The following is a 13114-nucleotide window of genomic DNA, read 5'->3' on the forward strand; positions in this document are numbered from 1 at the left end:
ATGTAAATACCCCTTTACTGGTACGTTCTTAACGTGCGCACGTGAGAGTGCGGGAGATAGGAATATTATTCATAACTTTTTTTCCCGATACGATCCATTTTTTTCAACGGCATTATAACAAAACTGATTTTCGCACATACGGAATTTTTTTTGTCAAAAAATTCGATGCAGAAGTATAAACAATTTATTATGAAAAAACATTTAAATATAATAATAGATTTGAAAAAAAATTATAAGGTGAAAGAACGATAAATTCTCTGTCGATGGCCGCTTGAATTTTTAACATCGAACAAACGAAGCGGAAGTTATAGATTATTGCAAAAATACAACAAAAACTTAACGTTGATATTAGCAACAAATAATTTTTTCCATCGAAATCGCAAAGGCCGTCAAAGTGTCTCGAAATAGCGTATTCGTAACAAAAATGGAAACCTGAGAATTTACGGGTGGCCCACTTGAGAAACTTTCACCCGTATGATCCATCAAGTACAAAAGGCGTGGGCAGAAGCGCACGGCTGCAGAATTTCAAAGATCATGTGCAATTTCTACGACGTTAGACTCAAGCGAAAATACTTAAGGCTCTCGGTGGGCTTATTACCTGAACACTGTCATCTGGCGTCACATGCTTATAAGTTAGGCCTCGTCAGTAAAAACAGGTGCAGGAGGTGCGAGCTGCAGAAAGAAACGGTTGAACACGTTCTGTGTTTTACTTATCAATTTCCCATGCAGCGATACCCCTAGACCTCGACGCAGAAATAGTATTTCCAAAGAGGATGGATATATTTTATAGCATACGTCCGGGTAGCTTATTGGGAGTTTTCCGTGTGTTCATCAAACAAATTCTGGTAACGCTATGGACATGTTCAGTCAGTACAGGTATCGTGGAAGGCTTATAGAGCGGATCTTCGTTTGTCCATATATTATTTACTTCTCAATTTCCTGCGCAGCGGCAACTCCCATTAATTGAGAAGACACACATTTTTCAATAAGGTAATATTATTCGAATAAACGAATAAAAAGTTCTAATGAATAATATTCGAATTATTTGGAAAGTATGGTTTTATCTAAAATTTAATATTTATTCGAATATTATTCGAATTTAATCCCCCCCATCACTACACACAAAAAAATGTTGGTGCCAAAAAAGCACTTTGTGGTGTTGTTCCATATAAAAACCAAAATAGTGTGAATTTCATCCCCAAGAAGTGTTGAAAAAGAGCTATTCTTAAAATAGAATTTAAATAATAAAAAAAAAAAAGATTATTTGTAGTTGTTTGAACCCAGGACGTTCGGTTTGAAAAGCGAATCACGCTTCCACTACACCACTGCGGCTTGCTCTTTCAATATGAACAAGGGCAAAAGCAATTAAAATTTTCAAAAATTGGTATTGAAAAACGTGTTTGGAAGCGTAATTTGGCCATTCTCAAGCTGTTTCCAGTTGTTACATAAAAACGAAAGATTTTTTTTTATAGATTTTGTGAATTCGAATATGTAAAAATATATACATACGAGGTGGACCCGTGCGCATCTTGCGCAACCAATATAAAATTCTATATGAAATATCAACAGAAAACAGCTGTTCTGTCAATCAATTAAAACGTACACTTGCGCTACCATCTGGCGTATGGTAGCAACTGCCGGTAATGCAGTGTAAATATTCACAATAGTGCCATAGTACAAATAGAGATCTTTGTGTGCTCACAATCGTTAATTTTTAACAAATTATTTTAATAAAATATAGCTAAACAAAAGCTCTACGACCAAAATTGCCCAAAGTTCGCTAATAGCACGAATCTCCATCTTTATAACCAAAACTTTATTTACAGATTTGGATTCCAAATAAGAGCGAAAAAGGGACCTGCACATAAAAACAGTAATTAGAAATAATATATATGATAGACAAAGAGTTTATAAAAAAACGTTTAGTATTGCACTTAGGTTGGTATTGATTGAGCGCGGGGAGAATATAAATGTGGAAGCACTTCGGAGGCAATTAAGTGACAGTTCTAACCCTTGGGAGCTACATAAGTGATTCACTGTAAATTAAAAAATTCTATTTTCAGCACTTTTGAATAACAAGTTAATTTTTTTTCAATTTGTTTTTGGCAATACTGCAGGCTAAACAAGCCGGAACTCAAATATTTGCTAGATATTCTTAATAACACCTTGCCACCATTGAATCAAAAATTTGGAGTTCCAACAATTGTAAAGTTGAGCGTATGTCTTCGTTTTTTCGCAGAGGGAGGACATCAAAAAGGCGTTGGAAAGGACCATGAGGTAGGTCTTAGCCAATCTTGTTTCAGTGAGGTACTTTCACATGTGCTGAACATTTTGGAACCGTTGCTTCGTCTACAATGGATAACCTTGGCCGACTTTAGAACGGCAACTTCAAACTCCCCACGATTTTTATACAAAGTTCGGAATACCAGGACTTGTAAGATGTTGGGCCCGCCTCCTGTCCCCTTCGCATAATTTGAATTTTTGGACGACTTCTTTTGTACATATCTTCTTTGGCCATTCCATGCCTAGAAAAATACGTTGTCATAACAAATTGAATTTAAATAAAAAATAGAATTTACATACTTTGCAATTAAGGAATTTTACTTTTTTCAACTCAGCTTCACTCTTTACAGGTGTACCAAGGCTATTTAAACATAAAGTAAGCTGCTTCCAGAAGTCCGGCACTTTTTCCGATCATCTTGTCAAGCAGCATTTCCGATTGTGAATTATTTATTGATTTATTCCTAATAATAAAAGTACATATAATCATAAGAATATCAAATTTTAAAACAAGAAATTACTTACATTTTGTTTTTCTCTCGTTCACCTGTAAAATATAAGTGAATAAATTTGTGTTTCCACGGTGTTCATTTCGCTCGAACAATGAGTTGCCAATAAGGTGAAATCTTTTTCGAACAAGAAAAACTGCGGTAGGCTGAACAAAAACTGTGAATATTTTCGGGTGAAAATAGAACTTAAGGGTGATTATTAGGGTGGTTACAAGGTATATGGTGAATTTAAATTTTTGTTCTATCTTTCAGGGCACACTCCTAAAATATGTCAATAGATCAGAATATGATTATTGCAAAGTTTCAGGCCAATCCGATAATGTTAACACGTGCCTCATTGAGTCAAAGTTTGGAAAAACAGCGATTTTTCAGAAAAAATTTTAGTGTTGCGTCAGGTATGCTCAAAATGAACCAATTATCAGACTGCTATCGGAATTTAATTTGTTATGTAGAGAAATAAATTTATATATATTTGTAAATCGCAATGAATTTAAAGAAAAACTTTGTATGTACTATTTTCAAAATAATTAATAACCTATGTACGTTTTAGTCTGTAAGGTTTCTAAACCATAGACTTAATAAATAAATCTAAATCTAAAAGCGAAACCATTTATGCCAGGAACTTCATAAAATGCCAAATACTGCTAAAAATAACCGTTTTATAAAAATGTTATTAAGATCAAAATAATACAAATAAAATGGCCTATCGAATGATATACGAGTGAAGTTTGAAATAAGTAAAATAAACTAAAATGAAACGCCGATGTTTAGCGTTTGAACATTATTGACTTTATTGGAGAAATGCATTTCCTTTTATACAAATTTTCTTATTTTACATATACGTAATTACACTAACACTTACTAACTAAAAAGTATCTACATTCCTAATTCCTGCATGCCAAGTCAGCATATTATTACTTTGACCTAATTATAGATATAGTGTAATGTAAATATTTTGGCAGTCACATTGACAAACCGACAACGTCAATCAGTCACGCTGATCGATAAGTGTGTTTGTCAATGTGACATGTTAACAATTAGGGTTGACAAATGTAAACAGATACGTGCCTTGTGTGTCGGCATGTTATGTGATGTTGAACTCAAGCCGAATTCAAAATAATTTATTTGGGTCGCTATGACTTGAATGTGTGTGGTCAATATTTGTATATGCATTTGTATATGCATAAAAAATACATTGTATGTAAAGCGCATTCTGTAATGCTACAAGTTCCTGACATATATGGTTTCGCTTTTACTGACGAAACACTAACATTTTTTCTGAAAAATCGCTGTTTTTCCTAACTTTGACCTCAATGAGGCACGTGTTAACATTATCGGATTGGCCTGAAACTTTGCAATAATCATTTTCTGATCTATTGGCATAACTATTTTAGGAGGGTGCCCCGAAAGTTAGGTCAAAAATTAAAATTCACCATATACCTTGTAACCACCCTAGTGATTCTTTTGCGACAAAAGAGTGATTCATACTAACAACTAATGTTTTATTATAATTGAATGTAATCCAATTCTTAGGGGCCAATTAATGGTGACTTATAACCATAAAACGATAACCAGATAAAACAGCTGATCGAACCTACCTTATGGAAATCAATGTAATCGATTAATGGTGCCATACCATAACGCTAACGCCATAACCATACCATAGCCAAGCAAATGATTTTTGGTTGCTCGCCATATCCATAACAAAAAATATTTGAGTTGGTGAATTTAATAACTTTTTGTAGATTTTATTCATTGTTTTGGATACGTTATGACTAAGAGACTTATTTTTTGTGGGATATGTTTGTAATTTTTTGCGTTTTCTTCATTTTTATATAATTTTCATAATTTCTAGGTTAAGGTACCATTAATCGATCACATTGGAGATGGTTATGGATATGGGTATGGTTACGACTATGGCGTTAGGGTTAAGGAAGTTTAATTAGCCCTTTATTAACTCGACTTATTCCTATTAAGTTTTGGCATTAGCTAACATTCTTACATACATACAACTTTCTATTTCAGACATGGAACTCGAACCTAATGCAGACAATTTGGAAGTCATTTATAGTCAACGTGGCCACCCATTAATTGTGTATGATAATTTTTTGTATAGAAAAAATCGTGAACGCTACTGGCGTTGTCTTCGTTGTACGAAATATCAATGTAGAGCACGTTTAATTTTCTCCCCCAAACGTGCTGTGAGTGTTTTGGGCCAACACACCCATGGCAAAGAGACGGAAAGAATAAAATGGGGGCGAAGAATTTGTAAACAACTTAAAACGAACTATGCAAACGAACCTGATTTGCGTTCAAAAGTAAAGTTATCCATACGGCATCCTCATTTCAAAACAGATGATTCCTCAGAACGAAGCGCATTCGAAGAGCTCGTCGAACCAACGCATGCCGATCAGAATTCCGACGGTGAAAGAGTTGATGCTGAGCTTAATATGAATTAACAGGAGCAGTATGTTGATAATGGTTTTGAATTTCAACTTGCAGATAAATAAAATAGAACTTGAAAATACAAACAAATGTAATTTATTGTTGTTTCTTTGTACTTTATATTACTTAATTTTAAGAGAGCACTAGCGTTCTTGTTTATTTTTTAACTATTAAAATAATATGATTTTAAAAAATTTTCGATTGCAGTATACACAGTAACATTAAATAGTACTGATGGCCGGGACTGTCAAATACGAAAGAAACGGGCGAGTAGTACCAGTGCAGCAAGTAATCCTTACGTAATGCCCTTTCCATCGGGCCAATGGTTAGAGAACCCTGATATCTATTATCTACGTAATCAAAAGCAAGGATACAATTTAATTTTTCAAGGATTTATGTATAAAAAGGAAGCTAGCTTTCGTTCTACAATAAATTGGATATGTTCGAATGGTAATGGTAGGCGTGTATCGGATAATAAATGTGCAGCACGTTGTATTACCAATTGGGAAGGCGCACTCAAATTGGGTAAACATTCACATAATCATGAGCCGAGATTTACACCAGAAACGATGCCAGCAAAGGCGTTGACAAAAGCAGAATTTAAATTACCATCATAAGTTATAACAAAAGTTAAAAAATTTTAAAGTAGTTAATTTATGCACTTAGTAGCAATTAGAATGCGATCACAATTAATTAAATTATTCAGTAATAAAAAAAGGCCAAACATTTTGCTAAGTCAGCAAAATACACTTGACAGAAGTCTGAATCTTTTAGAGCTTACGATTTCTTCTCGAACACAAGCGAGATTTTCGAGACCCGAGAAATCGGGAACTCGACTTCTCGCGAGATTCTCGTGTCTCGAAATAATCGTAAATCTTGCGAGCTTCTCGACATAAACTTAATTGTTGTATGGACAGTATTTATACACTTGGTTTTTTTTTTACTTGTGAATTATTTCCAATGACATTTAACTCAAAACATATTTATTATACATACAATTTTGTTCACAATATTTTATTTCTTTAAAGAGACATCGAGAACACGGCTTCTCGCGAGATTCTCGAATCTCGAAATACTCGTAATACTCGCGAACTTCTCGACTTTCAATTCGGTCGATGCATTGGCAGTATTCTATACATTTCGGTGTTTTAGTTGTGGTTTTGTGAAGAAATCGTAAGCTCTATATAAAACAGCCAATGAATCGATTAAATTGAATGTCGAGAAGCTCGCGAGCCTTACGAGTAATTCGAGATTCGAGAATCTCCCGAAAAGGCGAGACTCGCGAGAAATCTCTTCTCGAACAAGTTCGAGAAATCGTAAGCTCTGGAATCTTTTGCCTGCTCATGCCGTTGCAAACATAATTTTGTGAAATAATGTCAATGGAACTAAAGTCAATTGACATTAAATATCTTTTGACAGCGAATTAAAATCAGTGACACTGCTTCGCAGCCCAACATACTATCAATGCATATGCAAATAACGCCTACCATAAGCTGCTATAAAACAGTTACGGTTCTAGAAACAATGTTTTTACCAATTACACTATGCGATAAAATCAATTTTTTTCTTCTGTGTATTGGACCAAAGCCACTTTTTTGTAGAGATTGGGGCTTAAGTAGACAAAATACTATCTCCGTTTTTCGAAGTTAGCCTCCAAAAAATAGATATCGGCTTTCGAAGTTCGAAATTCTACATTTCGAAATTTTATTTTTTTTGCTAACGTGTTCAGCAAATTAAAAAAGTAAAAATGTGGTCGTGGTCCGCTCGTTTACCTTATTTGAAAGGCTGGGTTCTTTTTTTGCGAAATTTACGAGGTGAAAAGGCAGATAGTCCCATGGTAGTGGCTACTACTTTCATGTCTGCACATAATTCGTTGCACATTTTTTTTTTAATTATTGTTGCAAATTTGTTGGAAATTAAGAAATAAAATATAAACAATGCACAGTATTTATTGCATTTCATGTGGTATTCACTGAAATGAGTAATGAATTGGCGCCACAGCAACATCAACAGCGGAACATAAGAAGAAGACGACCGCATAACACAAATCTGCCGGAGTTGCCTGCTTTCATTCAGCAAAGCAATTTTCTGGCGGCCAAGTTGAGTTGAATTCGACCTTCGTCATATGCTAAAATCTATTTAAGCCTTATTAAAAAATCCTTGCGCAATTTCTGGATGGCTGCATCAAATATGTATACCAAGAGCTCTACCGTTGCTTATGATATACTTTTCGACTTAAAATAAAGAATATTGTGGTTGTAGTTGTTGTTGTATTAACAGTGAGAATATTGTGGTAGAATGTAAATACATATTTTAGCACAAATTTGTACAAATAAGTGTTCTTTCTTAAAAGAACCAATTTCCTTTAACTATTTTGAAGCATTCCCTTTAATTTAACAAGTGAAAAAACTCCTAAGAAATGGCAGAGAAATCTCCCTCTCCCTCACATTCATAATACCTACTTTTCTCCCATAACCGGTTTCCGCTTTTTCGAACATTGTTCAGAATAGGAGGAAAGGGAGAAGTGAAAAAACTCACAAGGAATTTTTATTTAGAATACGAGGAATGGGAGAAGGGAAAAAACTAGCACGAAATTTTGGTTTAGAATTGGGCTGATTGTAATTTTTCAAAAAAAGAATTCAGCCATTCAAATAAAAGAAAAAGGCGGACCACGAATACATTTTGCTTTTTTAATTTGCTGAACGCGTAACAAAAAAAAAAAAAAAAAATTGGAAATGTAGAATTTCGAACTTCGAAAGCCGATATCTATTTTTTGGAGGCTAACTTCGAAAACGTAGATAGTAGTTTGTCTACATAAGCCTCAGTCTCTACAAAAAAAGTGCGTTTGGGCCAATACCCAGCCGGCTGTTGCACAGTGTTATCGTTAAATTTGTTCGCTTTTCGTTCGGCTTTGATATTAAAAGTTTTGGGTAGACCTTAATTAAAAGTAACGGGCCAGGTCAGTATAAATTTTTTTGATTTTTTGTACTTTGCATTAATAGTATTATAGAGTGATAACCAAAAAAAGGGCGCCACGCCTATTCAATGCCTTTTGAATAACGGCTTGTAAAACTTTTAAATCTTCTTCTAAATGTGATCCACGCCCGTTTTCTAAAATTTTACAAAATTTCCATTTCTTGACCTAAAATTAACCGACATATCAAGTTTCATTAGTTACTTTATCTGTGTTTTGGTATTGAATTATAGCATCTTTTCGCTTTTTCGAAATATAAATTTTTCTAAAAGTCGGCGTGATCGCCAACCGATGTTAGTTTTTAACAATGTATACATAATAACAGAAACAACCTCCGTGCCAAATTTCAACATTATATCTTCAGTGGCTTTTAATTTACGGCTAGCAAAACAAAATTTCTTCTTCTAAAGGTGGACGGTGCTGCGCCCATTTTAAACAATTCTATCAAATTTCTATTTTTATACTCAGCTGAGCTTAGCTCACAGAGTATATTAACTAATCGACATAGATATAAACTTCTATATATCAAAATGATCTGGGTGAAAAAAGAAATTCATTTAGCCATGTCCGTCCGTCCGTCTGTAAACACGATAACTTGAGTAAATTTTGAGGTATCTTGATGAAATTTGGTATGTATGTTCCTGGGCGCTCATCTCAGATCGCTATTTAAAATGAACGAAATCGAACTGTCGAAAATTTCGAAAAACGGAAAAAGTGCGATAATTCATTACCAAAGACGGATAAAGCGATGTAACTTGGTAGGTGCGTTGACCTTATGACGCAAAATAGAAAATTAGAAAAATTTTGGACAATGGGCGTGGCATCGCCACTTTTAAAAGAAGGTAATTTAAAAGTTTTGCAAGCTGTAATTTGGCAGTCGTTGAAGATATCATGATGAAATTTGGTAGACACGTTACTCCTATTACTATATGTGTGCTAAATAAAAATTAGCGAAATCGGATGGCGACCACGCCCACTTTAAAAAAAAATTTTTTTTTAAGTCAAATTTTAACAAAAAATTTAATATTTTACACTATAAAAGTAAATTATGTCAACATTCGACTCCATAATGATATGGTGCAACAAAATACAAAAATAAAAGAAAATTTCAAAATGGGCGTAACTCCGCCCTTTTTCATTTAATTCGTCTAGAATACTTTTAATGCCATAAGTCGAACGAAAATTTACCAATCCTTGTGAAATTTGGTAGGACGATAACTGTTTTCTGTGAAAAAGGGCGAAATCGGTTGAAGCCACGCCCAGTTTTTATACACACTGTCGACCGCCTGTTCTTCCGCTCGACCGTTAACACGATAACTTGAGCAAAAATGGATATATCTTTACTAAACTCAGTTCACGTATTTATCTGAACTCACTTTGTATTGGTGTAAAAAATGGCAGAAATCCGACTTTGACCACGCCCACTTTTTCGATATCGAAAATTACGAAAAATGGAAAAAATGCCATAATTCTGTACCAAATATGAAAAAAGAGATGAAACATGGTAATTGGATTGGTTTTTTGACGCAAAATATAACTTAAGAAAAAACTTTGTAAAATGGGTGTGACACCTACCATATTAAGTAGAAGAAAATGAAAAAGTTCTGCAGGGCGAATGGAATCTTGGAATCTTGACAGGAATACTGTTCGTGGTATGACATATATAAATAAATTAGCGGTACCCGACAGAAGATGTTCTGGGTCACCCTGGTCCACATTTTGGTCGATATCTCGAAAACACCTTCACATATACAACTAAGGGCTACTCCCTTTTAAAACCCTCATTAATACTTTTAATTTGATACCCATATCGTACAAACACATTCCAGGGTTACCGTAGGTTAATTTTCCTACAGGGTTATTTCCCCAAAGCTCTCAGCTGAGTATGTAATGTTCGGTTACACCCGAACTTAGCTTTCCTTACTTGTTCGTCATAAAGCCAACCTACATATTAAATTGGTACTGCCTGTCGCATTTTTCCCATTTTTCGAAATTTCGATATGGATTTTCATTAAGTGATTTTTACACAGTGTAGAAAAGTCACTTTTTCTTCGAAATTGAGTGAGTGCGCAAATCGTAAACGTAAATGTCAATCCTTCAAGAAAACTTCCATTTACACTGTAATATCCCACATTCAGTTCATAATATCGACATATAATATTTCATTTTCAATGGCTTTTGACTTCCGGCTTAAAAAGTATTAAATATCTTTCTTCCAAATCGATCTGTGGTAATGCATTATCGCATTTTTTTCATTGTTTGAAATTTCTGTATCGACTTTTTTTCTTGAATGGCCGTGGTATCTAATCGATTGAAGTACAATCTCCACGCCAAATCCCAACACGATATCTCTAACGGCTTCGAAAAGATTCAAAATTTGTGGGCAGTGCCACACACATTTTCTAAAAATTTTCCAAATTTCTAATTCTCGTCATAATAAAGTCAACTCACATATCAAGTTTTGTTAATTTATCAGTCTGTGGCGAAGAACGATCGCAAATTTTCCATTTTTAAAAAGTTTAGATATTGAAAAATCGGGCGTGGTTATCGTTCGATTTCGCCCAGGTTCAATACTAATCTATTCTTGGTCCAGATAAACCAGCATATCTAATTTCGTAAAGTTATCATGTAAACGGACGGACGGGTGGATCAAAATATTTTTCGATCTTGATAATTTTGATATGAGGAATTATATATCTATCTCGTTTTCTTTAAGCCATTACTTTTCCCGTTGTCAAATTAAAGTTGTAATACCCTTGTGACAGGGAAACTCTGAATATGATAAAAATTGCGATATTTTTTTATTTCAAATGATCGGCTGCGGCGCTTTTGTTTACTTATTTGCACATTAATATTTTAAAATTACACAGGCCGACAAAATTTAACCAACATTCAGACCCAGAAACCAGACTATATATTTCCGAAGGTTTATGATGCGCTGAATCCAAATCTGGCCTCAGAATGGCTCTATCAGCTCTGGTGTTCCTAACCTAAAAGTGCAAAAAACACCGTTTTTGCCCATATTTTAGTTTATGTAGACTTGTAGATGCTACCAAAATTAGAGGATGCTATCTTAAATACAAGTCTTTCAAATGGCGTTGAGTTTGCTCAAATATCATTTTTTTCGCTTAGATATCGCATTTTGAGATTTTCATGTTTCTAAATTTGAAATTTTTATGTTTCTAAATTTTCCTACACCTACATACATAAAAATTTCAAAATGCGATATCTAAGCGAAACAAATGATATTTGGGCAAACTCAATGCCAATTGAAAGAAGAAGACTTGTATTTAAAGATGACATCCTCTAATTTTGGTGAAAGAAAGCATCTACAAGGCTACATAACCTCAAAAATGGGCAAAACCGTGTTTTTTGCACTTTTGTATTAGGATATCTCGAAAACCAGAGCCGATAGAACAATTTTGAGGCCAGATTTCGATTCATCGCATCAAAATCCTTCGAAAATACATAGTCCGGTTTCTGGATCTGAGATGCTGTCGGGTTGTGTTATTAAAGTATTATTAAATCGTTATCATGTATAAAATTAAAATTAAAAAATTGATTTGGCCAATTCACCATCGGCAACTTCACTAACAGTATTTTTTTATCCGGTCTAACGACCGCAACGCTATTTACAGTATTTTTTACTCCGACCACCTCTTAGCGTGGGCAGCTGGAAACAATGGCAAAGCGTCAAAAGTCAAGTGACAATAATTCTCTTCCGGGTTTCGCTCTCAAAAGAGAAATAATGTCAATTGACGTTATTTCCATTGACATTGTTACACGCCACCTAATTTTCCTGATTATAAATAACTACACGTTACGACAAATACACTTAAAATGAGTTTAACAAATGCCCAATTTCCTTTGTTAAATTGAGATTAAGTAATTTGAAAAGTAATGATTGCACCACGTTCCAAGTAGAATGCTTAACGTAATATGATATGTAAAAACTAGATACGACATTTTTGTTAGAACTCTTGATAAAAGCTGTCAGTTTCACGAATACATAAATCAAATAATTTTCACTTACTGATTACCATTTGCATTTACTAAGAAGTTAAATTGTAATTGTAATTGAATATAGAAATTTGATAGTTAATGAGCTCGTAGAATAATACGGTCTATTTAACAATATCGTGACGAATATCAGTATCACTAAGTGATACATTACTACGCGTTTATTAAATAAAGGCACAACAACAATAAAGCAAGCTGCCACTTTTGGTACGTAAAAAAATCAATCATCATTTACACACATATGTACATACAAGGCAACGAAGAGATACTCGCAGACACATCCCTGCAAAAATCGTGCGATTAATCCCTAAAGACACTGGTCTCCGATTGATCTCGTTTGTCTACATTTGGGCATAATTGATCCCCTTTAGTCCCTTTCGGGAGCAGTTGGGATTAGTCAGTGAAATTTACATATGTGTGTAGCCCATTTTGGAAAATATGAAAAAAACGGCAACGAAATGAGTAAAATAAAAAGATTACAGGTGATTGAATCGAATTATTTAAGAAAAATGCGGAGCCCAATACCGAACCTATAATATTAGGACTTAACGGCTACGCCGGAGATAGGGTAACATTTTTGGATAATATTTTTTTTTTCTTTTTTGAAAAGCGGGCAAACAACTTTCATCTAATAGATTTGGTGGCTTGGCACTTCGATTGTGTTTCTGCCATGAAAATTGCGACTTCTCCCTATGGATCCCTTTCGGGTATAAATGGGTACAATTAGTCTCTTCATAGGACATGCTCCAACAAAAGGGAACAGTTCAACTCATTCAAAGAGATCAAAACTGGCATTGGTCCCATACTCCTTTGCGACTCATCCCGGATTCATCCTAGACTAATCGCATTTTTTGCAGGGATGTAATCATCAGCCGAAGTATTACTC

The 13114-nt window shown here is 34.4% G+C and overlaps 1 protein-coding gene across 6 annotated transcripts in view; it reads left to right on the forward strand.

The window, feature by feature from the left end:
* The window catches only part of LOC137237975 (FLYWCH-type zinc finger-containing protein 1-like), a 98490-nt gene that overhangs the window by 76677 nt on the left and 8699 nt on the right, over positions 1-13114 (forward strand). For 4 of the 6 annotated variants that reach the window (XM_067762459.1, XM_067762457.1, XM_067762458.1 and 1 more), the window contains 2 exons: positions 4815-5325; positions 5442-5759. In XM_067762459.1, the coding sequence (XP_067618560.1) occupies positions 5259-5325; positions 5442-5759 (385 nt within the window). In that variant the 5' untranslated portion in view covers positions 4815-5258. The remainder of the gene's footprint in view (positions 1-4814; positions 5326-5441; positions 5760-13114) is intronic. The other 2 variants (XM_067762461.1, XM_067762462.1) reach the window with 1 other exon arrangement.

The sequence above is a fragment of the Eurosta solidaginis genome, chromosome 1 (assembly GCF_040869045.1).
Source record: "Eurosta solidaginis isolate ZX-2024a chromosome 1, ASM4086904v1, whole genome shotgun sequence".
Lineage (NCBI taxonomy): Eukaryota > Metazoa > Arthropoda > Insecta > Diptera > Tephritidae > Eurosta > Eurosta solidaginis.